The 24,126-nt window shown below is 42.2% G+C and overlaps 1 protein-coding gene across 1 annotated transcript; it reads left to right on the top strand.

Moving 5' to 3' along the window:
• Nucleotides 1–35: 35 nt before the first annotated feature.
• Nucleotides 36–19,321, top strand: RDH14 (retinol dehydrogenase 14). The gene is made up of 2 exons (XM_005293071.4): nucleotides 36–6,403; nucleotides 12,398–19,321. The coding sequence occupies exons 1-2, from the start codon at nucleotides 5,876–5,878 to the stop codon at nucleotides 13,013–13,015; spliced, it is 1,146 nt and encodes a 381-aa protein (XP_005293128.3). The 5' UTR covers nucleotides 36–5,875; the 3' UTR covers nucleotides 13,016–19,321.
• Nucleotides 19,322–24,126: the final 4,805 nt, after the last annotated feature.

Below are 24,126 nucleotides of genomic sequence, written 5' to 3' on the forward strand. Positions count from 1 at the left end.
CCTCAGTTCAATTTCTGGTCGACCAGTGTCCACTTCAACACCACATTAATGTTCATTTGCACCATTGTTGATAAGCTGAGCAGAGGACCAAGGAATGAGTAGGTATGGAAAAGGGAATTATCCACACCATGCACCTTCCCATCCAACCAGCAGTCCATCTAGAACATGCACCGTGTTGGCCAGAGCATAGTTAGCAGGCTTGGAATGCTTCAGTTTGTGTTGATCTGTAGACAGAGGACATTTTCTCCAGAGCTGTCAGTCCTTAACCAATCTTGAGCATTAAAGTGTGTGAGTAGAAAAATGTAAAAAAGATCCTACTGTTTTTATTATGTTATACATTTGTTCATCAGCAGTCAGACTCTAAATTGACACTGAAGGTTCTGTTCTTTGATGTTTTAGTTATGCAGGCTTACCTTCAGATATGTCAGATACGTGTTGCAAGATGTCAGCAATGTAAGATATGCAAGAACACATTCTAGCTGTGATAAAGTTAGCACAAATCCTATTTCATCCTTCCAAAGGAAGTTCCTCTTCACACACTTTATAAAGTTTCTGAATGCAAACCACAAGGGATCGACTTTAAATCTCAGGACACATTTAGGCCAAAATTTTGAAAAGGGGCCTCTGATTTTGTATGCCTCAGATTTTGGATGCCCATCCTGACACCTTGGCAGCTGATTATCTAAAGTGCTGAGTGCACACAACTCAGCTGAGGTGAGTGGGAGTGTACAGCATCTCTGAAAATCAGGTTCAATTTATTTCAAGTTGAGTGTTTAAAAACAAAGAAGACAGAATCAGAGGCCACTTTTAAAAATACCATCCACAGTGATTCTAGCCATGAGGTATGAAGATTGCTGATTAAGTTTTCTGTAGTTAGCAAATGCTGTGTTTACAGTTTTCTTTAATATAAGCAAAGGAAATATCCTGGTATCTGGTTTGGTTTTGTATAGCTCTGGGATTGAATGGGCACATCCCAAGTATTTGTTTGGCATCTTCTGTAATGGGATAGACTTGCCCATTGTCCATTACAGAATCAAAAGTAAAATGATGATGTATTTTTTGGAATGTTCTGCAACAGTTTGAAGCATATTTTTAAAATCTGCCTGAGAATTTAGTAAAGAACTCATCAACAAGGAATCAGGTTGCAATCCCGTGTAACCTTTTGAAAATTTGGAGGATATATACTACCTTTGTGACCTGAAACTTCAAAATAAAAGTATTTTTTTCTGCCAAACTCCAAATATTAGAGTTCTGGAATGCAGTAAAACTGAGAATTGCCTTGGGATTACAAGTGGCTATTAAGATATACATCAAGCCAGCTGTCCTGAGAGATGGTAGTGAGCTAGATACCTTGAATCCTCCTGGAAAGCTTTAATTTTGGAAAACAATGATCATTGCTCAGGGGCTAAATTTCTCATTATGGAAACAACCCATTGTACAAATGTAATACACTGAAGAACTGACTGAATAGAGGTGATTAAGTTTTTAATCAAATACCTTTACCAGATTTGCCAAACTTTTGTTCTGATATACTGTGGCAGGGCTTCTTGGAAAGGATTTAGACTGAAAATATATTTTAGGCCTGTGGCTGACTTTGTTGTCTTCTTGATAATATTAATTTGGTTGGTGTATTCTGATTGGGATAATTACGCAGAGATGAGGTTTGGGGTATCTTTAGGCATTGTTCCAGGTCAGCATCTTTTCTGGGTGTGGGTCTTAGAATGAAAAGCAAAACTCATCCCTCTGACTTGGCTTTCCCTCTCTCTCTCACACACACACACTCAGGGTGTGTACACACTATCACTAAGGCTGCGATTCTTTCACAGAGGTCACGGAAGTCATGGATTCGGTGACTTTCTGTGACCTCCATGACTTCTGCAGCAGCTGGTATGGCTGACTTCAGGGCCCTGGGGCCAGCTACTCTGGTGCCCCACGGCCAGCCGCACCTGCTGCTGCTGGAGCAACCGGGGGCCAGCTGCTCTAGCGGGCAACCCCAGGCAGCTGGCTCTGGGGATCACTAGAACAGCAGCCGGTGTGGCTGGCTCCGGGGAACACCCGAGCAGCATTCCTGCGGGAGCCCTGGGGACCGCCCAAGCAGCTGGAGCAGTGGCTCCAGGGGCGCCCGGAGGCCATCCGGAGCGTGGTCCCTGGGAGCAGCAACCAGGAGGCAGTCAACCCCCGCACTGGAGCAGCATCCCCCCTCCCCAACCAGGGGCGGCTCTATGTATTTTGCTGCCCCAAGCATGGCAGTCAGGCGGCTTTTGGCGGCACACCTGCGGGAGGTCTGCTGGTAACGCGTATTCAGCGGCATGCCTGTCGGAGGTCTGCTGGTCCCGCGCCTTCGGCGACCCGCCGCCGAATTGCCACCGAAACCGCGGGACCGGCTGACCTCCCGCAGGCATGCTGCCTAAGGCAGCCTGACTGCCGCCCTCATGGCGATCAGCAGGCCGCCCCCCGCGGCTTGCCGCCCCAGGCACGCGCTTGGTGCGCTGGTGCCTGGAGCCGCCCCTACCCCCAGCAGGGGCTCCCCGCAGCAGCGGGGCCCCAGAAGTAGAGATTTAGTCAGGGGTATTTTTGGTAAAAGTCATGGACAGGTCATGAGCCATGAATTTTTATTTATTGCCCATGACCAGTCTATGGCTTTTACCAAAAATACCCCTAACTAAATCTTAGCCTTAACTATCAATAAGTAACTTATCTTGGTCAGAGGTGTGATTAAGCCACACCCCTGAGTAATGTTAGTTACACCGACCTAAGCACCAGTGTGAACAGCGCTATGTTGACAGGAGAGCTTCTGATGCTGACATAGCTACCGCCTCTTGTGGAGATGGTTTTATTATGCTAACGGGAGAGCTGGGTTTGGAGGACAAGTTTGATTTACTTCCTTCTTTTTATTTTCCTTCAGAAAGGAGGAAAAACTCAGACGCTTCAAAATGTATGTTTCTCTGTGTGTTGCATTGTGCTTTTGTTACTTAGATTACTAGCTTCTGTACAATTGTACTTGAGTTTATATACAAAATGTTTGCTACCTCAGGCTCAGTCCTGTGAGGTGATGAGCTCCCTCAGATTCCAGCAGCAATAACTATTGGAAATAAGGGTGTTTGACACTTCACCGAATTGCACCTATGAATGATGAGCCAGAATGTACAGGTTTATCTACATCTACCTTTGTTGTAGTGGAGTTGTGGTTTTAAGGTGGGTAGATCTTTGTAAAATATTTTGAGATGCTCAAGTGGTATCATTGTGAAGTATTATTATGTTTGGGGGTGTTTTTTTGGTTTTGTTTTTCGGCCATTACACTACTTCGCTGTCCTCTCAATGTTGTAAGTATTTAATGTGCTTTGTGATCCTGACTGATCATGCTCATCTTTTAGTAGCTGAATTATTTGTCTTATCAATTATGCTATTTTCTAATTTAACAGGGAAATACATTTGTCCTCAGCAAAAAATCCTAGGCAACATTTTCTTTCAATGTAGACTAGTGATTCTGTGGGTGCTCAACTTGAGTAGCTTTGATTTTTGGAAAGTGGATGTTCAGCTCTTTTTAAAATCAGGTCCCTTTAAAGCAGGGGTCTCAAACTCAATTTACCCAATGAAGCCAGGGTAGAACAAGGTCCTATGTTTTAGTGCTCCCTGGAGATGAATATTAAGAAAAACAGGAGCCTGGTCAGATAATAGCATGGTCTTTATCATGTATTAGATTAAATCAGCAATCAGTATATGGTAGATATATATCCCTCTTCTAAGTTTTGTACTGAGAGATAGAGTTTTCTCCATGTGTCTATTAAAATCTTTCATTTTTTGAAGGGTTCTGGAGGCCTTAGATAGCTTTTGTAACCCAATTTGTTTCATTGGGTGGATAATTCAAAGTCACCTGACATTAAATATTTTGGATACCTTGAGAAATATTTCAATAGAAAATTGATTTGAAATTGAGCCATTTATAGGTTCACTATGGTGTATCTTCTGTCTCCCATTTTTGCTTTCATAGTACTAACCTTCATGCTTTTGTCTCTAGATTGGCCCAGGGTTTGCATTGGGAAACCTAAACAAAAGAAAAGGACTGCTGCTTAAAGATAAGGAAGCAAACCTTGTCAGAAGCTTTCAGTATTCAAGATTAGTCTATACATAGCTGAATCAATGTCCATAAGTGCATCTGTGATCTTTTCTTTATTAGTTCTATGTAATAAATTCACCCATAACCAGTCATTAATAAAAAATGTAAAAAATGCATTCAGCCATGTTTTCTAATGAAGACTATGTTAAGCAATATAATTCAGTAGCTCAGATCTGCGTAAAAACTGAGTATGCCTTAACAGGATTGTAGATACGTGGGGCTGGAAGGGACCAAGGTCATCTAGTCCAGCCCCCTGTGCTAAGCCATTCCTGACCAAAGTTTGTCTAACCTGTTGAAAACCTCCAGTGATGGAGATTCCATAACCTTCCTCAAAAACCTATTCCAATACTTAACTGTCCTTTTAGTTAGAAAGTTTTTCATAATATCTAGCCTAAATCTACCTTACTGATTAAGCCCATTACTTTTTGTCCTATCTTCAGTGGACATGGACAACAACTGATCCCCAGCCTCTTGACTTTATAACAGCTCTTACTGTATCTGAAAACTATTATCAAGTTCCCCCTCAATCTTCTTTTCTCAAGACTAAACATGCCTTTTTTTTTCTTTTTTTTCTTTTTATATTTCCTTGTAGCTGAAGGGGTGCCCTGAACTGGACACCGTACTCCAGCTGAGGCCTCATGAGTGCTGAGTACAGTGAGACAATTACCTCTCTTTGAAATGAGAACTCCTGTTCACATAACCTAGAATATCTGTCTTTTTTGCAACTGCATCACATTGTCAGCTATATTTAATTTGTGATCAACTATAACCCTCAGATCCTGTTCTACAGTATTACTGCCAGTGTTTTGCCATTTTCATAGAATCACAGAAGTGTAGGATTAGAAGGGACCTCATCTAGTCCAGTCCCCTGCACTCAAGGCAGGACTATGTAATAACTAGACCATTCCTAACAGGTGTTTGTCTAACCTGTTTTTAAAAACCTCCAGTGACAGAGAACCCACAACAGCCCTAGGCAATTGGTTCCAGTGCTTAACTACCCTGACAGTTAGGAAGTTTTTTTCCTAATATCCAACAGAATCCCCTTCCCCTTGCTGTAGTTTAAGCCCATTGCATCTTGTCCTATCTTTACAAGTTAAAAAGAACCATTTTTCATCCTCTTCCTTGTAACAACCTTTTATATACTTGAAAACTGTTATCAAATCCCCCCTCAGTCTTTCTCTTCTCGAGACTGAACCCATTTTTTCCAATCTTCCCTCATAGGTCCTGTTTTCTAGACCATTAATCTCTGGACTTTCTCCAACGTCACCCCATTTGTCGTTGTGTATCCGATTTTTCATTGTAGTACTTTGCACCTGCTGTCTTCCCTGAACGCTACCTTGTTGATTTCAGGACAGAGTTCTCCCTTTTGTCATGGGAGCTTTGACTTTTTTCAGTCTATCGGTCTTTGGGTGACCAGATAGCAAGTGTAAAAAATCGGGACAGGGAGTGGGGAGTAATAGGTGCCTATATAAGAATAAGCCCCCAAAATCAGGACTACCCCTATAAAATTGGGACATCTGGTCACCCTATATTGGACTCAGTCCCAGTCTGACCAAGAAAAGGGTGGTGGCTGCAGGAGACGCTTTTATCTGCTCAAACGCGTTTGAGTCTCTGTCTGGGGTGCCAGCAGCTCAGGGGCTGCCCTGCACGGGGGAAGGGCTGCGTAGCCCACAGCACAGCTAGCGCGGTTGTGGCGGGACATCGCCGTACCTCAGCTCGGAGCTAACCCAACCCAAGAGCTCCGCGCAGGGGAGGCGGATGAAACTACGAGTCCCAGAATGCAAAGCGAAGGGGACCGCGCTGGCCAATCGGTATCTAAACACCCGTACGCGGCGCTCGGCATCCGGCGGCGGTCTAGCGCCGGCTGCGCCCTGGGAAAAACGCCGGGGCGGGTGTCGTTCGGCCCTTGCTGGCCCAGAGCGCTGGGCTATGGCCGCTGCGGCGCTGCTGGCCGCGGTGTTGGGCGGGGGGCTGCTGCTGATCGCCCGCCGCTACCTGACCGGGGCCGGCCGGGCTTCGCGGGGCGCGGCTGCCGCGCTGATGCGGGGCAAGACGGTGATCGTCACGGGCGCGAACAGCGGGCTGGGCCGGGCCACGGCGGCCGAGCTGCTGCGGATGCAGGCCCGGGTGATCATGTGCTGCCGGGACCGCGGCCGGGCCGAGCAGGCGGCCCGCGAGATCCGCGCCGAGCTGGGCGCCCAGGCGGAGGGCGGGGAGCTGGTGATCAGGGAGCTGGACCTGGCCTCGCTGCGCTCCGTGCGCAGCTTCTGCCAGCGGGTGCTGCAGGTACAGGGGGCGGGGCGGGGCATGAGGGGAGGGGCTGGGTGGGCAAGTATGGGGGAAGGGATGGGGAGGGGGTAGGCTGGGGACGAGGAGGAGAGGGGCAGAGGAAGGGATGGAGTGAGGGGAGAGGGTAGGCTGGGGGGGGTGAAGAGGAGGGTGGGGTGTGGGGAGAGGGGAGGCTGGGGGGTGAGGGTGGAGGAAGGTGGGGGGGAAGGGATGGGATGGGGAAGAGAAGAAATAAGGGGGAGAAGGATGGGGGAGGGCTGGGGTGAGGAGAGGGGAAAGCTGGTATGGGGGTTACAGGGCCTTGGTGAAGGTAATACGGGAGATGCCATATGAGGGAATGAGTTGATCCAAGAGCAAAGAGCTTGGCTGGGGAGGACGAGGGGATGTTGGGGATGGGGAGGACACCCAGCTAGCTGGGGATGGGATGGGATGGGTGGACAGCTGGATGCAGGGGAACTTTTGCAGAAGGACAGGCTGGTGTGCCCTATGATACATCTGACAAAGGGATCAAGAAGGAGGAAAAGTTTTTAGTGGGATGGTTAGTTTGAGGGGGCTGAGGATGGAGAGATGCTGATAAGTGGAGGACGGAGGGCTTGGGATAAGGCTATGGGGGGGATTGGTGAGGAGAGATGGGCCCTGCTGGTGTGTGGGCATGAAGGGCAGCAGCATCCAGACATTGCGTTGGCACCATCCTATCCTTTGTAGAGGACTGGAGTTTGTCAACAAATCATTCTGCGTGTCTAATTAGCAGCCCTTGTGCAGGTTTGCAACTCGGGAACATTCCTGTCTCTCACTCCCTTATCCAGCAAGGGCTACAAAGTCTTCAAATTACCCCTTTGGTGACTTGGGGTTCTTCAATGCTGAAATTGAGTGAAGATTAGCAGCTTTTGTCAGAGCTATTCTTGCATTTTATAGGGAATTAAACATAATCCCAAAATATTTTGGGATGTGATGTAATGTTTTGGTTCATTCTTATTTATTGATTTTTAACCCAGGGAACAAAGCCTTATTAGGCCAAAGTTCCTTTCCTAGGGAAATTTTCCTGTTCCACTAGCTGTGTTGACCAGTAAGAAGGACTGGGCCCATGGAGTTATACAGTGCAGCCAGAAATCACCTTCACAAGCTTATATCAAGATGCAGCAGGCAGGAGGTGACCTGTTATCTCTGGGGGCAAAGAAAAAACTAGGGCAGCTGCAATCTGCTGCAGTTTATTCTGCAAGGCATCTGGAACTTGTGACTGTGAATTGGCTTAAGTTTGAGCCCCCTTCTATCTACAGCATAGCGGATAGGCTGCAATGAGAGAGCACTTCATGGGGTCATCTGAATCCAATATACATTTATCATGTTTCTATTACAGTACACCCTGTCTCTAATGCCCTTTATGATACCGAATCTTTGGATATAATGAACTCAGTCCCCGGATCCCACCTCCATCCATGGGGCTGTGTCGGGGGCTGTCAGTTGTGGGGCTGGAGGAGCTGTCTTCCCCGCTCCTCCTCCCCTCTCTGTCATGGGTCTCTTTGTGTAATCACCCCCTTGCTATAATGAACAAATGGCTTGGATCCTGTGGGGTTTGTTATATCGAGGGTATACTGTGGGCTGGTCTACACTGGGGGGAGGGGGGGTCGATCCAAGATATGCAACTTCAGCTATGCGAATAGCGTAGCTGAAGTCGAAGTATCTTGGATCGAATTACCTGGGGTCCAGACGGTGCGGGATCGATGGCCGCGGCTCCCCCGTCGATTGCGCTACCGCTGCTCGCTCTGGTGGAGTTCCGGAGTCGACTGTGAGTGCGTTCGGGGATCGATATATCGCGTCTTAATGAGACACGATATATCGATCCAGGATAAATCGATTGCTACCCGCCGATACGGCGGGTAGTGAAGACGTACCCTGTATGTCCATAATCATTCTGACTTTATCAGACCTATCCTGGATCCTGCAAGCCTACTTTGTGAGGTGCTCACTAGTGTCCTACAGTCTTTCCTAAGAGATTTTGTAGAAGGGCATGAGCAAGTGAACAAATGGTTTCACTGGGCATCTCATGGATACAATTTACACTGTGTAGGGATATCCCAAAATAGAGGAAAGGGTGTGTGCTGTGGGAAACTACATAATGGTAGAAAATGAGCTAATGCTGGAACTGCCACCCTGTATAACTCTGGGGTAAATATTTTTTTGATACAATTTTCTTAACCCACGAAATGTCGTCATCTTAACACTTGATGTTTCAGCATAACTTCACATTAATCATAACGTGATGAATAGACTTTCTCTTCACCCTTTTGGGCCTTTAACATAATTTGCCAGGAGCCTGGTGTCATTTCTTATTTGAAATATTTGGCAGACACTCAGATAATGTAGTGATTGGAAGGTATGATGAAGAAATTGTATCTTTCAAACAGATTGGATTGAGTGTTTTTCAGATGCTAGATCTCGGAATGCAATTCACAGGGCAGGTCCATGCACTTGGAAGTAAGGTTTGACATATATGTAAAGAAGGAATGAGGGAATGAGTCAGGACCCAGTTGTCATCTTTTAGGATTTTACTATCTCATCTTGGGAAAGGGGGAAAGTTTCTCAGATGCCAGAGAAAAAGGCAGCTAATAGCTTTCTTTTGTTGATACTCTTAATAGGAAAAAAAAGTGAATAATCTTGGATTAAATAAAGTTGAGAGCTAAACATGAGTTTCTAACGTGACGTGCCAGATTCACTTCACAGGATTTGTGTTAACACTTTCTTCTGTCTTGGATTGTGTGGGTTCCCACTTCCTGAACTGAGGAACAATAAGCAAAATCCAGTCAAAACTACCAAATTTCTCCTGGTTCTAACTAAAACTGAATAATCTTGATGCAAAAATCCACTATTCAGTCTGAGTTTTCTAGACTGTAGGGGCACTGTTTGCGGCACTTTCTCTGGGTTTTAAATGAAAAGCTAGACAGGTATCTCATAACTTGGAATATTTTTGTGCACATTTCACTGTGTTCTAATTTATAACAGTCCCTTAAATATCTAGTTTATTTTTCCAGGGTATTTTAAAGATGTCTATCACCATTGTGCCTAGACAGGAATACTGTTGCACTCTTTGGGTCCGAACACTGATCCAGGAGGCCCTTAAAGAAATCAAGGCAGGAAGGGATATATTTTAAAGAAAAAGCTAAATGTTTCTTGAAAATCTGTAGGATCCCCACACATTTGGGTAACTAAATGACACACTTAAACAAAGGTGTCAGAAACCATGAGTTTAACTGAAGAAGAAATACCTGGAATAATGAAGATGTGTGGTAAAAAGGGCTACAGCTCTGGGTCTCTCCTAGTCTCCAATCTTTGCAGATAAGAAAATTGTAAAGGGAGTGAAAAGAAGGAAGATAAGTGTTGAGATTCACACTGTGTTGGCCCTATTTTAGGACATTATGTGTGTGTGCATTTTCCTCCTCCTTTAAACAGAACAAAAACACTAACAGAAAAGACCCACAGAAACAACAGGAGAAATTGACTAAAGCCCTAATTCTGTAATTGGTTTGTCATGGACAGACAGTTGTGCCCATGTAAAACTCCACAGACTTCAATGGAAAGCCATTTAGCGCCATCTGCGTAGATCCAGTTGCAGGATCTGGGCTTGTTTGACTTTACAGGGGAAACTGAATGTGACTAAACACAAAGTGCTGTGAAATGCACAAAGTAAACACAGGGAAAACAATATACCCTTTTTTTCTAATCTGGTGTAGTGCCTCATAGGTGTTAGTGATACATTTAAAAAACAGTGATTTTTTTTTTTTTTTTTAAGCTGGCAGTCTCCCTATTGGCAAAACCAATTAAACTAATTTTCACAAGCAAAATTGAGAACAAAATAGCGAGGCATGATATGAAGTGTGTGGAATGACATACCCGGGAGTGAGCTGGAGACAGCCTGGGAAAGTAGTGCCGCTATTGGGTTTATTTCTAGTGGTATCTGCTGTTTTAGAATACCCTCACCATGGCGTAAATGATGGAGAAAACAAAATGATTGAGATGACTAGTTCTAGAAACACTTCCATAGGGCTGTAGTACATACACACTTACGTTATTCCCCTCCTTTTCTGAACTTGTGACTCCTTTCTGAAGTTGTCTGTAAGATAAAGGAGGTTCCTAGATTGATAAGATGAGACATAGCTGGCACTCCCACAGCCTGGCTTTCATTGTGGGTGTTTAGATACCTGCATTTTAATTTTTCACTTTTTTAGCCTCACTGCACAAAGACCAACTGCATTGTGTATTCAGAGTAATATGCTGGCTTCAGTGATAAATTGTTACATCTTTCAGTACTATGCAGCTATGGGGGAGATGTGAATTCTTTCCGACTCATGCATGAAGGACCCAATCCTTTGAGATATTGAGCATCCTCAACTCCTATTGATATCAGTAGGAGTTAAGGGAACTTAGCATCTTGCAGGATCAAGCCCCAGCTTGATTTAATTATTAACTAAATTCCAAATGCAGGCTCAGATTCTGCTCTAAGTTATACTTGTGCCACTGATGGCAAAATGTGTGGACTATTAAATTTCAAAGGTGTAAATGAGGATAGAATCTGGCCTGCCGAAAATTTCTTACTGGTGGTAAGGAGCCAGAAAGAGCTCAGCTTGACTTCCAGAGCCTATGTGAAATTTGCAGGACTGGCAGGAAAAGTGGGGGGGGGGGGGAGGGATGGGGAGAGGGGAGGCTGCGGGGGGGAGGGTGGAGGAAGGTGGGGGGAAGGGATGGGATGGGGAAGAGAAGAAATAAGGGGGAGAAGGATGGGGGAGGGCTGGGGTGAGGAGAGGGGAAAGCTGGTATGGGGGTTACAGGGCCTTGGTGAAGGTAATACGGGAGATGGCATATGAGGGAATGAGTTGATCCAAGGGCAGGACTGGCAGGAAAAGTGTGTGTGTGGGGGGGGGGGGGGGGAACAGAGGAAGGGATGGAGTGAGGGGAGAGAAACATGGAACTTTATAGTGACACTTGTGTGAAGTCATTTTTCAGAGTGGAACCACACTTTGAAACTCCTAAGATCTTTCCCTCTCGGAGTTCTGGGTGCACAGACTATGCAGGATTTAGAACATAAGTATTGAGGCCTCAGATTTCATTTTTCTGTTATTAGTTTTACTTTCTGGTTCTTGTGCATTGGCACAACATAGTATCTTGGTCCACCACAGTTCAGGCAAATTTTAAATTAGGTACCATTGTTTGAAATTATTAATAGCAGTGTTTTCAAAATTCATCATAAATCTAATTATTTTTTCCTAATCAAATAATGGGTTTGTTGGCAGTGTCTCTTTAACAGGGGGGCAGGGATTGCTCAGTGGTTTGAGCATTGGCCTGCTAAACCCAGGGTTGTGAGTTCAATCCTTGAGGGGGCCACTTGGGGATCTGGGGCAAAAATCAGTACTTGGTCCTGCTTGTGAAGGCAGGGGGCTGGACTTGATGACCTTTCAAGGTCCCTTCCAGTTCTAGGAGATAGGATATCTCCATTAATTTATATTTATATTTAACCCTAAATCCCTGCCTCAAAGAGCTAGATTATCTTTTTGTTCTTTGTTTGTACAGTGCCTAGCACGATAGGCTCTATGACCGGGGCTTCTAGGTGCTGCCACAATATGAATACTAACCAGTAGTACACTTATCAGCTTTTCTTTAATGTCACATCCTGATAATTCTTTGGAAAGAAATTGGTATTACAGAATAATTTCAGTAGATTTCAATTAAAAAATGCTATTCTTGAAAAATGTTTATATTTTAGCTATATTCAGAGTAACACAGCCCCCCCCACAACCCAGGTGATTTGATACTCCTCTTACTGACAACTACCAAAACACTTGTTTTTTCAAAGATTACATTAAAATAACCATGACCTAGAAAATCCCATTTTAGAGGATGAGCAGTTGAATGTTTTTTCCTAATAAAGGTCATTGAATATAATTAATCTTAATAACAGATTGCTGTGTTTATAAATCTGATTATTTTTGCTATTTTAAGGAAGAGCCGAGACTGGATGTTCTGATCAATAATGCGGGGATATTCCAGTGTCCATACATGAAGACAGAGGATGGTTTCGAGATGCAGTTTGGTGTCAACCACTTGGGTCATTTCTTGCTCACTAACCTCCTCCTTGGCCTCCTCAAAAGTTCTGCCCCAAGCAGGATTGTGGTAGTTTCTTCCAGACTTTACAAATATGGAGAGATCAACTTTGAAGACTTGAACAGTGAGATAAGTTACAATAAAAGTTTTGGCTACAGTCGCAGTAAACTGGCTAACATACTATTCACCAGGGAGCTAGCCCGCCGATTGGAAGGCACAGAAGTCACTGTCAACGTGCTTCATCCCGGTATTGTCCGAACCAATCTAGGCAGATACATAAATATTCCTTTGCTGGCAAAACCCCTCTTCAATTTGGTGTCATGGGCTTTCTTCAAAACCCCATTGGAAGGAGCCCAGACTTCTATTTATTTGGCCTCCTCTGCAGAAGTAGAGGGTGTGTCAGGCAAGTATTTTGGGGATTGCAAAGAGGAGGAATTGCTGCCTAAAGCCATGGATGATTTAGTTGCAAGAAAACTTTGGGATATCAGTGAAGTGATGGTTGGATTATTAAAATAAATGCTAGGAAAAAAGACCTACAGAAAGGAATGAAGATAACTAATATTTTGCTACCCTGAAGCTTTCTGCAATGGTATTTTCCCCCTTGAATGGTGTGAAACACAAATTACTTTGCTCATAGATTTCAAAGCTACTAGGAGTAATTTGTACGGCTCTTTTAAAATAGAGAATATTCTCTATTTTAAATAAATCCGTATTTTGAAAAAATACAGAACTAGAGTCTAACAGCCTGGGTGTTTGAATATATTTCAGCATTAAATCTCTTCTGAAAGCTACTTGTTCAGCAAATAAAAAGTTATTTGCTATGTAATGTATATGCTTCTTTGTTGTCTTCCACTATTTGATTTCAGACATAGCACTGTATTGCATTGTACATGAAATGTGTGGCTGTTTGCTTGTAGATGGTTTGTGAATCCATCCTAATACCAATAACAGTGTTGGGTTGGTGAGCAATCCAAGCTAAAACCATGTGAAAGATTTTACCAGTGAGTTGTGAACACTCTTCCGCTATGATCATCTAGGCCTCCAAATACTGTTTCATAGCACAAAAACTCTTTCCCACAACTGCATATCACTAGCTGCCTGAACACGAACTATATCAAGCCATATTATAACTCACCTGTGGGTCACAAGTCAGATATTTTCAAGATGGCCTTCCATAAATTAGCATCTGTCACTGCCATTAATCTAGTATATATGTTTGATTGTACAGCAGGTTCTATTTTATTTGGGCCAAACCTGCTCTTCTGGCGATATGAACCAAGGCCGCTATCCTGCACTAAGCCTTGGGCTGATGGATGCCCCACCATTGACTTCAGTAGGTCTTTATGTGACTGGAGGGTGTGTCAGAGCCCAAGATCTGATCCTGTGGTTTGTTTTGTGAATTGTCTATTTATAGATTTTTCTCATACTGTCTTCCTTAGTGAAATGTGAATATGGTTCAGTCTAATATGGCCCACAGTTCTTCCTGATAAGTCATCGTCTGCGTAAGTGCATATTTCCTTAACCTCACTAATGCGTACACGGTACAAATATGATCAAGAAACTATTACACAAACTTGACAAAAGTAGCCTTGGCAACTATCCTAAATAGGCTTAGAGAGTCTCTACTATGCAGAGAAAATGGAATTAAAATAGGCCAAAAATAAATACAGGGATATTACATAAAGATGCCTCCCTTATTTTTTTTAAATAAATATATAACTTCAGTAACTGTTTCCGGTTAATTATGATTTGCTTGTCTCTCTTTAGTAATTTTATTTAACAGCACCAATTTAAGGTAAAAGTAAATTTAATGAATATGAAGAAAGTAGTGCTTTGGGGGTCTTGATTACTACTATTTTATATATACATATAAAAGATTGAAGTGTTTGAAGCTTAGTCTATCACACTATAAATCCTTATTGGCTCAACACTTGAGTTAACACCATATTTGGAGATTCTCAGATCATTTACAGCATATGTCTTCTAACTCGTCCTCACTGCATGTTGTTCTGTATGTTCTAACTCACACATTGTATTGTACTCAATCCCTTCCACACCTGTTTCCAGAGACGCAGTACTGTGGATATAGGAAAGAGGCATAACAGGAGCTCCATGCTTTTGGGAGGAAGACAGAGAAATCTAGAAGATCATAAGTTAAGGGGGAAAATTGTTTTTTTTTTTAAAGTTCCTGTAACAATAATTACAGCATATATTTCTCACTGTATTGTAATTGCAGCATAAGTTGCTCACTTTTAGGCAACAGAACCTATAGGAGTAGAACTGAAGTGTGTGATTATTGTGTACTCTGAATGTTTGACACAAAAATGCTGTTTGTAAATAATGCAGAGGGCCATCCCAAAGAGAGGATGGAAATATGGTTAGAGAATAAACAGGTATTCAACCTGTGAAATCCTATTTTACATTTATCTTGCGTCTTTCATCTAAAACAATCCCCAAATGACTGTGTGTAATACCATTGAAATGCAACCCTGGATGGAGTGGAAGGCATCAACCAACTACCATGCAGCATAATACTGAGGGCAAGGCAAAGTTTTGACCAGTTGCACCGGGGCACAAACTCTTCTGACAAAAAACAAGATGGGTTCCCTCAAGTCCCTACAGACCAGAAGATATCTTGGTTTTTTACTGTTTCATCAAAAGGAGCTCAAGATAAAGTAAATAGAACTCAAATGTATGATCTGTGATCCACTGTTCCATTGCTACCCCTGTCAAAACTACTGTGTGCATGTTAGAAGAGAGTCATGGATGCCTACTGGGACATAACTTGCAAAGAAAAGTGCCATGCTGAAAAGCACTTAAGTGGGAATTCTGCACCTTAATCCCTTAGGCACAGGCATGTTTGAAAATCTCCCTAAGAGATTTGCCCAAGGTCAGACAGGGAGTCAGTGGCATACTTTGCTTAATAATAAGTTTGCATACTTTGCTGAATCAAGGCTGTCATTTTTTGCTGTCTTTGTTCATGGCAAACAGAGCTTGTGTACAAATTTAATATTTTATATTTAAAAAAAAAAAGAGTACAGAAGAAAATACTGAGTCTTTGGCCGTTGGGACACTTACTCTAAAAAGACCCAAAATCTACAACGGTGATGAGGCAGCTGTACATAGCATGAGACTTCCAATACAAAATGTCCATCTTAATATGAGATAAATGATCAGTTTTTCCATGATGCAATGAAAAAAGAATATTTTAACTCCCATTTCATTCTCTTGTGGTTGCTCATTGTGCCCATGTAAGCTTCCTACTATGAGAAAGCATCACAGGCTTCAAAGCCTGAGTCCTGCGAGAGTACGGTAAGGGCATGAGGGGATTATGTGGATATGGATAGTTCCCAGTTTAAATACATTTGGTTTATTTCCACCTCAGGCCATAAAGAAAATAACTTGCAAGAGTCATTCAAATAATTTTAGTATACAAGGCCTATTCCCCTTTACATATACATTTTCCCAAGCTAATCTTGAAGGAGCTATTTGGCTGGCAAAAAGCTCCAGGCAGCCTAGACAACCAAATCATTATTTTTGATGGGTCTCAGAGTGGAGCTGATATTTCTCATAACAGAAAAGCTGCCTCCCTACAGCCTTCTTACCCACCCCCTCAGCTACCAGAAGTGCCCTTGCACCTGTTGTGACTGGACTCAGATTTGAGAACTTATATTTGAATATTTAACTGATTCCAAATGTTCTAAACCAGAGGTTCTCAAACTGTGGTCCATGGACCATAGTTCCCTCTAAGGTGTGTGCCTGGGCAGCCACACACAAGAGAATGAAGGGCCACCCACCTAATCGGCTCCACTAATTAGGTGCCTGGACCCTGGAAAAGATGCACAAGTAAGGTGAGGTGGTAGTCTTGGGGGGAATACTGGGTAGGTGGGCGGGGAAGTGGGGTGAGAAGAGGGCGTGGGGGGAATTTGGGAGGTGCAGGGCTGTGGCGGCCCGAGAAAGGTGACTTTCTCCAGCTCCAGGGCTGCCGGGGAGAGACGGCTCTCCTTCCTAGCTCAGCTCTGTGGCTGCTGTGGTGGTGGAGAGACACCCCCCCCCCCTTCCCAGCCAAGGCTTGGGGGCTGCCGCAGCAGGGGTGAGAGGGAGAGACCCCCCCCTCCTTCCCAGCCCCAGCTTGGGGGCTGCCGAAGCGGGGTAGAAAGGGCACATCCATCGCATTAGAAAGGTAAGACTACTGATATTAAAATGTGAGTTGTGTGCTTTTATTTGTAGAACAAAAAAAGTTAATTATTAAGTTTATATATATATATATAGAGAGAGAGAGAGCGCGCACACTTTTATCCAAAGCACTTTACAATAGTTAGCTAATGGTACAAACAACATTTGGAAAAATATTAAGTGGTCCACCGAGACCCTCAACAATTTTCAAGTAGTCCATGAAAAAAAAAGTTTGAGAACCACTGTTCTAAACAGCATAGGGAACATTTTCCTAATCATCCTTCAGAAAGGCTGGCACACCAGCCATCTAATAAGGTTAACAAACCTCTCCTGCAAGTGGGAAATTTTTTACTTCTTAAATATTTGCAGATAAAATGAAGAAGACTCACTGTAGCTAGGAGGGGTGGGGGACAATGGACGGCTGGCCTAGATGCCATGAGTGCTGCAAGATGCTGAGGTAATATCATTTATTGGAACAACTTCTGTTGGCAAAAGAGATGAGCTTTTGAGCTATACAGAGCTGAAGAAGAGCTCACCTACAGAAGTTGGCCCAATAAAAATTACCTCATTCACCTTGTCTGTCTGACATCCTGGGACCAGCATGGTATAACCACACTAGATGAAATGCTGCCACCATAAGCATCAGGCCTGAAATACAGCCCAATTCTGGAAGGTGTTGAACACTTTGCCAGCTGCCTAGTATCCCAAACTCCCAGGATGAAATCCTGGCCCTATTGAAGTCAATAGTAGTTTTCAATAGGGCCAGGATTTCACTTCCCATGACTTAAAGTGAAGTCAGTGGGAGCTTAGGATTGTCTATGCATTGTGGGTCAGGCCATTAGACTGCTTGGAAATGCATGTTCCAATCCTCCCCAGCTTTTTTGGCCCCTTCTCTGTTAGATACATTAAGCTTTTGGTAGATTATTGTGTATGTACTTTTCCAAAAAGACCTTAAAAACCATAGTCTTTACTGTGTGGACATTAAAGATTTCAAGGCATTTTCTGTAAGAGTTAGGGTCCACTCTCTGGTTATCCTTTGCCAATATGTTATTTTCTCCACCATGCTGTTGCTCCGAGAGTCAATTCTCTAGCTGGCTACTACCCTGCATCCACGTCAGAAGTGACTGCAGTTCAGTGGTGAATAAAGTGATTCCTGCATATGAAGGGCCCAATCCTGTAATCCTCATCCTATAGTCCTTTGGGAGCCCAATTTACCTCTTCTGCGAATAAGGACCATTGATTGGGCTGAGATGCATGGGGGTGACAAAGCCTACAATACAAACATTGAAGATTAACAGCCACATTTTCAAAGGTGGCCTCTTTTTGGGTTCTCAACTTGAGACGCCCCAGGCCTGATTTTCTGAGGTGCTGAATACCTGCAACGCCACTTGAAGTCAACAGGAACTGCAGTTGCTTGAAACTACAATTGGCAGGAAAATGTTGGATTCCAAAGTTTTTCAGTGAAAAACACAGACCTTTTTTGCAAAATGTTTTGCACTTTCCTCATTTTCGTTTAGTTCTACTCAAACCCTCTGAAAATCAGGTCAAAAGTGGCTCAAATTGTGCTCCCCAAATCTTGAGGCATCCTAATTCAAAGAGTACTTTTGAAAATTTTGGCCATAATACTTTCCTAAGATGAACAACTTCAAAACACTTTTCTTAACATCACATGTATCCATGGTCGTGTTATTATTAATAAATTGTATTCCAGTAGCACTGAGGTTCCAACCAAGCCTGGGGCCCAGGCACAGTAGAAGCAGAGTAGGAGATGATGTATTATCCTTTGTAATCACAAAACAAAGTCAACAGTGATGTCCCTTTAAGCATACTTGGGACAAAGGTTAAGTCCTATCAAACTACTTTGCTGTTTGAATTTGTTTATTTAAATAAAGTTTGCTTTTGGACATCTATTATTTCTAAAAGGGGTTAAAACATTGGGAAAAGTGTAAATGGTCATTGCTTCAACAACACAGCAACATGTTTGCTATGGAAAACATAAAATGACAGGAAATGGCTTAACGGGGGAGGTGTTCAATTTTAAGGCTTCTGTTGACAGAAGTTGATGAGTGAAAATACTGCATTCAATAAGGAGCGTAGAATTTTGATGCAGCCTAGAGGGACAGCTTTGTTCTATGGTGGTCTAAATTGGGATTTTACATTAATGTAACCAATCAGAACCCTTGTTAAAGCTAGAGTCAAAAGGGAAGACTGAGCAAAAGCACCACAAAGTTTATCTTTTGCTCATCTGGAAGAGTTTATTTTAAAAACAGAACATTGTTTGCTGCTGTTGAAATGAAAGTGTGAGAGTTGCAGCTTTCTTCTGATGCCATCTGGCAGATGATTTAATGGTGTGTGGTATTCACTAATCCAAATAACCCTGTGTGTGGTAACCATTGTCTCTTTACTGATCGTGCAGCTAGGTTGATTGAACTCTAGAGGGCTCATGCAAGACTATCAATGGTGGGACTGTAGATAATTTAAAATGACCACAGTATTAAAGAAATGTATATGATACAAAACATGCCTACCAAATCCATGGTGTTTTTATTAAGAATCTTCCCTTTTATTGACCCTAATTCAGATTGTTGTATGCAGTGCAGTTGTAGCCGTGTTGGTCCCAGGATATTAATAAAAAATATTACCTCACCCACCTTGTCTGTCTCATGTCAGATCAACATTTGGCTTAAGTCTGTGGTCTTGATTCACCACGTTAACTCTAGTTCTATGCAGGTTACTTCATTGAAATCAATACCAATACCAGCATAACCTTGGAATAACAGAATCGTGTATGGGACTTAGTGCTGACCATTCAAAAGGCTTTCTCCTTTAGATTTGTTTAACATTTTTGTTAATTATATAGTTGAATTTCTAACGGTTGTCCTTTTTGTGAGTTATTTCTTTTCAATTTTAAGGCCAGTTTAAAATTCATGAAAGCACCACATTCTTTGATTAACCCTGGAAATAAAAGTCGCGCATAGAATTATATTATTATAAGGACAGGAAAGGAGTTACAGATATATATAAATGCACTGGAAAGACCATGGTACAACTGAATCCAAGAATGCAAAAGAGAAGGTGTCAAAAAAATACACATGAGAGGGTCTCAGCTACATGTCATGGAATAGAATTCAGAGATTCTTCAGAATAAATATTTGGGGCTGGATTTGTCTCTCACCAATTCTCCAGTGGTGAAACTTCACTGACTTCAGAGCAATTTCTCCTGATTGAGTCTGTAAGTGGTTAGAGTATCAGAACCATTATTATCAACATACCATTATTTCTGTGTATTTCCATTTCCAAATTAAGGCCCTGCTTTTGGAATTGGATCCACTAGCACGGACCTCAGGATGATAGAATTACACAGTTTCTCTTTTCTCTTTTAAGTCCAGGAGGTACTCATCTAGACTGACTTCCTGAATAACACAGGCAAAATAATTTCACCCAGTTACCCTTCTGTTGAGCCCAATAACTTGTGTTTGGCTAAAGCACATCTTCTAGCAAGCATCCAATTTAGAGCTGAAGACATCAAGAGATGGAGAATCCACCCCCTTCCCTTGTTCCAATGGTTAGTCACCCTCACTGTCTTATTTCCTGATTGAATTTGACTTTAACTTTCAGCTATGGATTCTCGTTGTGCTTTTCTCCAATGGATTGAAGAGCCCTTTAGTTATCAATATTTTCTCCCTGTGAAGATATTTGTGCACTGTAATCATGTCACCTTTAGATCTGTTTATTTTATTTTATTGTTTTTTAATAAACTAAGCAGATGGAGCTCCTTAAATCTTTCTATAGCATTTCCCCCCCCAGATCATGAATAATTTTTGTGGATCTTCTCTAAACCCTCTCCAGGTTTTTTTTATATATTTTTTAAAAAATGTAGACCCCAGAATCCCAGTGTCGGTCTGCCTTATATAGAAGTAAAGTCACTTCCCTACTCCCATACTTTGTTGTCCTAAATGCTCCATGGTCCTTCCGAGACCTCACTCTGTTTTTTTTAGCTACCATGGGATTCTTAACAGTTCTATATCAAAAAGTTATAGATTCAGAGTAATTGCAAATGTAAAGAAGGAGAAAAATAAAGACAATATATGGAATACATTTTTTAAAGTAGATATTACTTTACTGTACTTTGCAATTTTCTCCTGTAAATCACATGAAACATACACATTTGGTGGGATTTTTCAATGGGACTTGTGCTCCTAAGTCACGGGGGTGCTTTTAAAATTCACCCCACAAGTTAAATATTTTCTTTAAAATTAATCCTGATATCTGTCTTTTACCCTAAGAATTGAGTAAGTAAGAATGGAATAATCACACAACTGGGATTATTGTTAGGAAGTGAACTTTTCTGCAGTCAGTTTGATCGCAAATGGGACAAGAGACAATGCAGAGGTGAGAAAAGGAAGCAAATCCATTTTCCATTCCTTTGATATCCGATTTGAATTCATTACATTCATCAGTTTAAGATCAGATTCTCCCCTGGTTGGTGCAGTAGTAGGGAGCAGAAGCACTGTTCAGTGAGCCCTACACTGTAGACTTTCCACTGTCTGGAGGGGCATCCTTCACAATGGGCTGTGGCAAAAATGAAGTGGGGGTGGGGTTACTTCATTTGTCCACTGAGCAGAAGTAGCTCTACCTCACTACCCAGTGCTATCTGCTGACAGTAGCGTACTCTATGAATGGTTTAGGACTAGAGACCCCTTAAGCTGCACATGTGATGCATGCGCTTGTAAGACAAGCCTTTTCCTGCAGCCATATATGGAGAGCAACAGACATTAGCTAAGAAGCAGGAAGTCACATCCTCAAATTCCATCTAAAGTACATTAAAACAATGTAATACCGGGCTGTTAAGAAGGCGATGCTGTCCTAACAGTACCCACCGTCACCAGATAAAGAAACAGATCTTAAGATGGTTAAAGAAAACTTGGTTTGATAGCATCCTGTCTGGCAAGAAATCACTTATCAACAGTTGTGGTTGTGAAATCCCTACTTCTTTATTGTTTTGTCTTTATGGTCCCCACTTCTCTATTGTCTATCTGTATGGTCTCTGGTTCTTTTAATTGTGTCTGTCTGTTACATAACTAATTTTGCTAGGTGTGAAATCAACTATGGTGGTGGGGTATGATTGGCTAAAGAATTGTTTTACAATATGTTAGGATTGGTTAGAAAATTGTTTAGTAATATTTTAGTAAAATGATTGGTTACGGGACAGCTAAGCAGCACTCAAGTTTCACTATATAAACTGGGGTCCAAAAGGAAGTTCTTTTGGAACCAACTTCAGGGGACAGCCCCAAGATCAGAGCTGCCAGACCTCAACACCCTGCCAATCACACTATGCAGCAGCTGGAGTCCCCAGATAAACTGATCATGACTGGCCAGCAGAAAAAGTTCATCTGCCTTATTGGGAGTGCTGAGCATTGTATGCTCAATGTGTGCATGCTGTGTCGGTGATTGTTAATAAATAGAGGTTAAGGATATTACTGTATAAGGCTCTTTCACTGGTAAAAGACCCTGCAGACCCGTAGAGCCCTGAGTCCACAGGGAATGAGTGTTATACCTAGAGCCCTAAGCCCATGGAGGGGTGGAGTCTGGAGCCCACGGAGGGGTAAAGTTGAGTGCCTTATACCCGGAACCCTAGGAACTGGGAAAGGGTGGGGGTGCCTAAATTAACAGGGTTATGCCTTGAGTCCACAGAAGGGTAAAGATGGGTGTGCTAGAGAGTGTGTGGATAACAGGCTGACATATTAACTCATCTGCTCTCCTAGATTCTGATCAAAAGCCTAATAAAATCAACTGAAAGACTCGCATTGACTCCAATGGGCTTTGGTCCCCTAGCTCTGCCTTGAGCTCTCAGATAGGATCCTGCCCTGCTGCCATATGGACAGGAAAAGGCCCCTACATCTTCTCTCTCACTTGTCCATCAGGCTAGGAGAGGTTTTGGGCCCCGATTCAGCAAAATACTTTAAACACATGCTTAAGTTCATCCCTATTCATCGAAGTATTTAAGCATGTGCTTAAGTGTTTTGCTTAATTAGGATGTTTGCTTTTAATGTACATACTTGACTTTTTGAAGCTACTGAGGCTTTGACTATCTTCAAAGTTACACCAGTTTAATTAAATGTGTGATTTTAAAATGATTTATTTAAAGTGGTTCCAAACCCTGTGTGGATACTCTTAATTTATTTTAAAACTGGTCTAAATCAATTCCTTATCAAGTTAAGCTAAAATACCAAATAAAGCAGCTTAAGTTGAATTAAGAGTGCCCACATGGGGTTTTGCACCAGTTTTAATTGTTTTTTTAAATCAATTTAAAGTTAAACTGATGCAATGTTGAATATTGGCAAGACTAGCATTGTTATTACTTTTCACCTCTAGAAGCACTTGTATTGGAAAGCATTTGAAATGGTAGCTGATTCACAAAGCTCAGTGCAGGCTCACAATGGGGATTCATCATCGCTTTCATTAGGTTTTATTATCATAACCGTCAATGGCACTTGTAATAAACATTGTATCACTCTATAAGATGTTTAAACATTATATGACAAACAAATACTTCCTAGCACCTGGCTGTCTGGTTAACCTTTGTTCTGTATAGTTTGTTTTGCCACTGTAGATTTTTGATGTGCACTTCTGCATGTGATCCAGGTGATGAGATTACATATAACTAATGCATCCTTGACGCATCTATTATTCTTGGTCTAATTTGATTCCACAGAACTCTGACAAAGAAAGGCCACTACAGCAGACTTTGCTAGGGAAATGAATGTACACATAGACATCTGCAATTAATGATGCTCTACTATATTTAATACACTATAAGTTCAGCATTTTATCAAGAAGATTGCTTATATCTGTCTCTTTGAACACTCATTTAGGAATTTTGGCAAAGACCACATAGAGTAATATGTATAATTTATTATAGTAACAATGTTTGATGAAACAACAAATATAAACAATCCTGCAGTGCTCAAAGAAAACAGATTTCAGAGTAGCAGCCGTGTTAGTCTGTATCCGCAAAAAGAACAGGAGTACTTGTGGCACCTTAGAGACTAACAAATTTATTAGAGCATAAGCTTTCATGGACTACAGCCCACTTCTTTGGATCCATATATGCTCTAATAAATTTCTTAGTCTCTAAGGTGCCACAAGTACTCCTGTTCTTTTTAAAGAAAACAGAGGAACTCATGTACTGCTGTAGTGTAGGTCTGATCTCAGTAGCGTACAGGTAATATATTTTGAAATAGAAATATGCATTGCAAAACTGTTCTCATAAGGCCCTTTTATGGACTATTTCTCTCCCTCTCTTCCTTTACATTCTTTTATTACTTCATCATCTTTATTGTTTAAGTGAAACAAGAGAAAACATATATTTTTACACTAGAAAAAAAGCACAAATTCTTCTCGGCTGCTGTTAAAAAACGCTGGAACTCAACTGCCCTAGGTTTTTATTC

The sequence above is a fragment of the Chrysemys picta genome, chromosome 3, assembly GCF_011386835.1.
Source record: "Chrysemys picta bellii isolate R12L10 chromosome 3, ASM1138683v2, whole genome shotgun sequence".
Lineage (NCBI taxonomy): Eukaryota > Metazoa > Chordata > Testudines > Emydidae > Chrysemys > Chrysemys picta.

What these genes read in the sequence shown, in the direction of transcription:
- RDH14 (XM_005293071.4), top strand. Translation starts at nt 5,876, where the DNA reads ATGAAACTACGAGTCCCAGAATGCAAAGCGAAGGGGACCGCGCTGGCC. An exon ending in TCTGCCAGCGGGTGCTGCAG is followed by an intron (nt 6,404 to 12,397) that starts GTACAGGGGGCG and finishes TGCTATTTTAAG; the next exon opens with GAAGAGCCGAGACTGGATGT.